At 37.1% G+C, this 7199-nt stretch overlaps 1 protein-coding gene and 1 non-coding gene across 3 annotated transcripts in view; one reads left to right on the top strand and one right to left on the bottom strand.

The window, feature by feature from the left end:
- Pls3 (plastin 3) overlaps window positions 1–7199 on the bottom strand; it is a 113204-nt gene that overhangs the window by 96848 nt on the left and 9157 nt on the right. For both annotated transcript variants that reach the window (XM_026789958.1, XM_013354235.2), the window contains exon 2: window positions 6328–6383. In XM_026789958.1, the coding sequence (XP_026645759.1) occupies window positions 6328–6379 (52 nt within the window). In that variant the 5' untranslated portion in view covers window positions 6380–6383. The remainder of the gene's footprint in view (window positions 1–6327; window positions 6384–7199) is intronic.
- On the top strand, window positions 6358–6484 carry LOC113458495. Its single transcript, XR_003378867.1, has one exon. It is a non-coding gene; the product is annotated as a small nucleolar RNA SNORA40 (small nucleolar RNA).

Here is a 7199-nt window from a genome sequence, read left to right as displayed (position 1 = left end):
CAGTCAAAAGAGGTGGGGTGTGTCAATGGTAGAATGTTTCCCCACAGGGAACAGCACACGGAGATTAATCCTCAGCACCAAAACAAAGCATCCTCTACACAACACACACACACACACACAGACACACACACACAAACCCTCAGTCAAGCTTCACCCTTTAATGGCAGTTTAGCAGTGCATACTTTTAAAACCATGGTGTGATACCTCATTACCTCAGTAATTCCCAAGAGATAATGTGAGCTTTATGCACATAGAAGCAAACTTTTGGATTGTAGTTGAGATTCCTGTTTGACAAGCCCAACAGTATAACCCCAGTAGAAATCCTTTGTAATGTGTACCACAAAGATAGGCATAGATATAGCCAAACTACCTTTCATTCCAAGGGTATTTTCAAAGGTCAGCATTTTGATGTCTGTAGCCTCACTCAGGGAGAGGTGTTTTTAGACTGCTTTCTTTCCTTTCTGCCCTTTCACTCTGTGAATTGAACACACAGAGGATAGTTTACAAAGGTGACCTAAAGTTGCTGGGTTTCTTATCTATGTAAATCACCCTGCCCAGATGCTCTTTGGTGTCCCCTCAGGTGCTTACAGGCAGGTGATAGGCTCTAAGTCCTCTAACAGCTCCTTACAAAGTCCTCTGGTCTGTGGAAATTCAGTGAATGTTTATGGTACTAATGGTTATTTTATAGGTCTATTCTTGTAAAACAATAGTAAGGAAAAGCTATGTATAGGTCTCTTAGGACCTTGTGAATCAATAACCTAGTGTTTTTAGCTCTTTCCCTCTGTCTCCAATTTTCTATCCATCACAGCTTTGTGATAAATAACTTCAAATCAATATCATAAAAAGTTGAAAGCATTTCCTCCTATCCTTCTTGAAGCTCATAAAAGGATTCAGTTTCTCTCCTAGGTTTTTTTCTCTGTCCATTCTACCTTTCTGCATGTGTGTTTCCATTTTCATTATTGCTTTTCCCAATACCTTTTCAATCTAGTCCACAGGTTTTCTCTGACATTTTCTGAGGGTTTTGGTCTGTATAGTACTATACCAATGTGTTTGATGTTATCTTATAACTTATTTTGTTACTGAAGAGTAAATTAAAAAATAATTAAATTATTTAATCTGGCATGGTGCTGCTTGCCTTTAGTCCCAGAACTTGGGAGACAGAGGCAGGTAGATCTCTGAGTTTGAGGCCAATGTGGTCTACAAAGAAAGTTGTTAGGATTCAGGCATTATGCTGGCCCCTGTCACCTGGCAAGATAAACCCAGGCAGTACCCTGGCCAACCCAGGGTCCTATGGCTGCAACATCACTACATATGTACACAGGTACAAAGGTTCCTTTAAGAGAGAAGCTCTCCCCCCTCACCCTCTCTGTTTTCTGGCAGTTCTTCTCAAGAGTCAGACTGATCCTTGCCTCTTCTTCCTCTCTGAGTTTCTCTTTCTCTCTTCCCTTCCCCACTCCCTTTAGCTCAATAAAACTCCCACATAAGCTCTTCCTGCATGGTGTATTTGTCTCCCACCCATGGTGAGGCCTCTGGCTCCCACCCCACAAGGTCCACTTTGCACCATTTTACAAGAAGAGTTTGAAAACAGATAGGGCTACACAGAGAAAAATAAAATAAAATAAAAATACTATTAGTAATTTAATAAAATGTCTTGAAAGATCATGGCTTAACAAGTAAAGAAAGGTGTTTGCTACCAAACTAAATAACCTGAGTTGGATACCTGGGACCCACATGGTAGAAGGAAAAATGTCAACTGACTTCCATGGGCATGACAGCATGCACAACTGAGCTCAAACACAATTTTTTTTTCTTTTTTGAGACATTTTCTCTGTGTAACTCTGGCTGTTCTGAAACTTGCTCTGTAGAGCAGGCTGGTCTGAAACTCAGAGATCTGTGCCTGCCTCTGACTCCAGCGTGCTAGGATTAAAGGGGAGTGCCATCCCCATCTGGCAATGATAAATTAATACATATAAAAAGTTGAAAACTAATAATAAATTAAGAAAATGGTATCATTCTTTCTATACTTTATTCCAATGTAATTCGATTACACAATCTTTATATAAGAGAATCTTGGTCAGTTAAATACTAAATTATTTATCAAACAGATTTACTCTATTGGTTTTAAGTTATAGGGCATTTTTGTTTATTTGTATTGGAGATTGAACTTGAGGCTTTGAGCATAGCTGGACAAGCACTCTACTTTAGAACCACACAGAGTCCCAGTTCCAATTGTATCAGTTAATTGTACCTATTTCACAATTTAGTTTCAAGAACTCAGTATTTTTCTGGGTATTAGTGTCACAACACTCAAGAGACAGAGACAGGCGGATTTCTGAGTTCGAGGCTAGCCTGGTCTACATGGTGTGTTCCAGGACAGCCAGGACTACACAGAGAAACCCTGTCTCAAAAAAAACAAAAAAACAAAAATGAAAACCATCATTATTTTTAACAATTATGTCTTATATGAGAATTGTATTCTGTGTATAATGCATTAGATTCTTGGACTAACTCTTGATTCTATATTTCTTTTTATCATGTTCTGACACATCATTTTTATTAAAATGAGGTGTGATTTTAAAGATTTCTCAGGTAATTAAAATATTAGTCATGGAGTAAATCTTGGTAGAGCTGGAAAAGTCTTTAAATCTTTTTGAACCAGAGAGCGATAATTTCAATAAGCAATCTTATTGTTTAATGAGGACTGCTTTTCACGTTTCCAACTCAAAATAAAAATGTATGTGAATCATGGATGCTAATTCTTTAACTCGGCATTTGTGAAATATTTTTTCTAGCTGCAGAGGTTACACTGAGTGTGAAGGTCTTGTAATGCAGCCAGTCGTTCCATAGACATTTTGTCAAAAAAATTACTGAGACATATCTGTAGCTATTTAAGAATTTTGTTGAAACTAAGAATAAAAAGCAAAAGTTGGTTGAAATACATTTGATAGGCTTTGGGCATTTTAAACCAACATTAGCTTTCTATTCTACAGCTTCACTGAAAGTCATTGTCATCATTGGGTGGGTTAAAATTTCCAGTGTCCCTGGGCCCCTTGTCTTTGTTGTCTGTTAAAAGATTGATTTAAGCAATGGGCATGGGGATACACACCTGTGATTCCAGTAATTTGGGAGGCTGAGGTAGCAGCAATGAAGGTTTGATACCAGCTTAGGCAAAGTTGTCCTTCCATGAACTAACTAATATATAAATAAACAGCTAAATAAATGAGTGGGTGAATCTATGACTATTCTTTTATAAGTGCTTGCTAGGTACTACCCTTGAATTATCCTAAGAAGAATGAAAAAAGCATATTTTCAGAATACAAAGACTTAGTCTTCTAATACTAGTTCAATGGCAAAATCAACGCAAGTGAAATAATGAGAAAACAATGTAAGATAAACTATATTGAATGCATGTTGTAGGAATTATGAAAACAATGTATGAAAACAGCAGGGCTGAAACCCCTAGAGGATGATCCTTTGTGGCAAGCTCAAGGAGGATTGGAAAAAGGGTAAAACATTAAAAGCTAAAAAGAAGCTTCAGAAGTCCTCTTATGGTGAAAAAAAGGGGGGTTTTAAGTGTGTTTTTGGGATTGGGCTTCCTTTCTGGCTTCCTAGGTTTCCATTTGCAAAACAAAAGCTAGGGATTTGCCCAAAGTAAAGGACTCCTGATACCATCAATGGGTAAACAGATTGCTTGAGCTGTCATCTATTTAATCCATTGAAAAGATAAATTACCAGGGGTGCCAGACCTATTTGCCAGATTCAGTCAACTGAGAGCAGCAAATATCTTTGGATTTTATCTTTTACTAACCACATAGAGTCCTTTTCCCTTGTCACTGTTATTTTCTAAATAATACAACTGCCATTTTATCTAATGATTTAAAGTACACTATAGGATTCGCATAGGTTAGATGCTAATGCAAGAGTCCAGCAACCAATCTACAGATGTGCGCTGGAGACTGTATTGGATGTACTAACTGTAGAAACATAAAACACTTGTGACTCTTGTCTTACAATCATTGAATACTACGTTATAGAATGTCTTGCTTTTGTCTACAGATATTTTATGCTACTTTTTATATGGGGCTATTAAGTACCTAATGCTGTCTACCTAATTGACACATACTACATTTTGTTTTTATTTTTTATTTTTTTTCAGGTATTAAGAACTTTTTTAAAAATAAAACAGAGTCTCTCCATGTGGCCCTGGTTTGTCTGTAGCTCACATAGATCCTCCTGCCTCTTCCTCTTGAATACTGTAATTAAAGGTACATGCAACTATGCCTGGTATTGTTTTATTTCAAAAATTATTATTATTATTACTATCATCATCAGTATCATCGTTATCACTACATGTTTCACTGTGTCTAAGTTCTGGGTTGCCTTGAAAAGTCAGCTTGCATCAGAAAAATGAGAATTGCCTTCTCTTCACCAACCCAACACTATGACCACCAAATACAGCCCATCCAAAACGTACTCAGGAAAGCTACTACTGAGTATGCCAGTGCATACATACAGTGACTACCTGTAGAATTTAGTTGACTATTTCCAGGAGTTTGCTCTCTCCTGCCAACATGAGTTCCAGACATGGAATTCAGGTCATCATTAGGCTAGCACTGCAAGGTTTTTGGCAACTGAAACATCTTGCTGTCCTTTTTTGTTTGTGTTTTGAAATCTGTCCTTGCGCTGTAGCCTAGGTTATCCTGAAACTCAAGGTGATATTCCTGGTTCAACTTCTTAAATACTAGGATTGTAACACTTTGCTTTTAGAAGACATATAAATAAGGCTGTAACTTGTAAGAATGTCAAGGTAGGTGAGTGTGCTACTCTCTATTGATCAACTTGTATGTCTAGGTTATAAAGTATTGTTTTGAGTGGAATATTTGAATTGAAATCTTAACCAGAATGTAAATTTCAACCAATGAAGGTTTCAGGAAAAGAAAGTTCTGCTAAAGATATCTTGAATAATGTTGGGAATAAATCATAAAGCACATTTAAAAACCCATAATCATCATGCTTTGGGGTCTTAAAGAAATTATGGCTTATCTGTTAGAATTGGTTGCTTAATTCTTGAATATGTTCAGAACACATTTTGGTGAAGTTCAGAGTCTGTGTCTCTTTTTCTTGGGGGTATGCCTGTGTGTGTGTAAGAGAGAAAAAGAGAGAACATACATACATAATCATTTAAAATACTATCACTATTTACTATTTCTGCAACAATTCCAATGTTTCAATATTTGAGTCTGTATCTACTAAATATGCAAAATAACATACTAAAAAACAAAGATACTGACAATGTTGAATGAGTGGATGAACTTTGCACAATCGAGCTAACTCAAAATAAAGCCAGCTACAACGATCATGTGTTGTTATAATTCTAGTTACATGTAATTTACAAAAAAAGGAAGCTAGTGGTTTCTAAGGAGGAGAAGAGTTGGAGGAAAATAAGAAATTGGAGCTCATGGGGGAAGGGGTTCCTTTTAGGGCAATGGTTCTCAACCTGTGGGTTGCAACCACTTGCATACCAGATATCCTGTATATCCAACATTTACACTACATTAACAGTAGCAAGATTCATTATCAGTAGCAAAATTACAGTTACAGTTATGAAGTAGCCATGAAGTAATTTTATGTTTAGGGTCACTACAACATGAGGAACTGTATTGAAGGGTCACATCAGTTAGGAAGTTTGAGAACCACTGCTCAAGGGTTTGAGGGAAAAGATCTAAAAATAGATTGTGTTTGTTGCACAATGAATTGACTAAAAATTATTGAGTTATACCCTTAAAAAGTGAACTGTATGGTATAAAAGTTAAATCTCAGTAAAACTGTTGCTGCAAGAGAGGGGGGAGGGAGAGAAAAAGGAAGACAGTGTGTGAATGAGGGATAGGGGAGCTTAGGCCCAAGGCAAACAATACTAATGGACCACAGCATGACGGCAGAAAACAAGTAGTAGATCTGAAATCACAAGATGTTTCTGAACTCATAGAACTCAAAAGGTCCCTTGAAGATAAATAATCCATTTCTTGATCAGTGTGAACCCCTGTTTGGCAGATATTGGGGAAAAAATGCAATTCAGTTTACCAAACATGAGAGTTAAAATAAATGTTACAAGATTATTTTAAATTAAACTGGAAGCAGAATTCTGGTAGCAAAAGATGACATGTCTTTTTCTTTAATATTTTTAGAACAGTTTGAGTCACCATATGACAAGCAATTCAAAGATTTAAATCAAAGACCATTTTTAAATGTAACTTGCAGTTATAAAGTTAATTGGATATTTGTCTAAATATTGGAGGGGTTCTATTACAAATGTCATAGAAGGCTTACCTACAAGAATTTTTGCTGGCACCAGGCAACATCTCTTGGTAGCACTTTTCATTCAACTAGTGGACAAAGGCAAAGAGACAGGTATAAAAATCAATCCTTTTTCACAACCTAGAACCCATTGTTCATATGAGTTTTGATACATATAAAAAGGAATATGATACTTAAACAAGAGGAAAGAAACATCTCTGGGTTATTTCAACATCAAATATGTGCTGGCTGGGTTGTTTACCAATGTCATCCGATTACCTGGTAGAAGGGTGCAAGCAGACAGGAAAGCTGTCTTCCCACTAGAGCACCCCATTCATATACTGAACAGGCAAGATGACTTCCAGGTAGTGGACGAGATCCCACAGGCTTTTAACTAAGCCTAACAAAGTGCCACAGACATTTGTGTTTATGTAGACAGAAGGGTGTACATGTGGGCGTGCTTCTGTGTGTGGAAGGCCAGCTGTCATCCTGTGTCCTTGTCCACCCATAATTTTTTGAAATAAGATCTCTCACTGTTAACTGAGGCTTTCTCATTAGACTAGACTGCATAGTCAGGGAATCCTAGGGTTCTACTTGTCTTTCTAGCACCAAGATTGCACATGGGTGCCTCTGTGCCCAGTTTTTTAAATATATATATATTTAAATATATATATATATTTAGTATTTTGAGATTATACTTGTTGAAATAAGAGCGGCAGAGCTGCGTCCCCGGCACCCGGCCGACCACATGGCTAGCTTAGCTTATGCCCCGAAATAATTACACGGAAACTGTATTCTTTTAATCACTGCCTGACCCATTAGTTTCAGCCTCTAATTGGCTAGCTCTTACATATTGATCTAACCCATTTCTATTATTCTGTGTAGGCCACAAGCTGGCTTACCAG

Source organism: Microtus ochrogaster, unplaced genomic scaffold (assembly GCF_000317375.1).
Source record: "Microtus ochrogaster isolate Prairie Vole_2 unplaced genomic scaffold, MicOch1.0 UNK34, whole genome shotgun sequence".
NCBI lineage: Eukaryota > Metazoa > Chordata > Mammalia > Rodentia > Cricetidae > Microtus > Microtus ochrogaster.
This window is presented reverse-complemented; position numbering and strand designations above follow the sequence as displayed.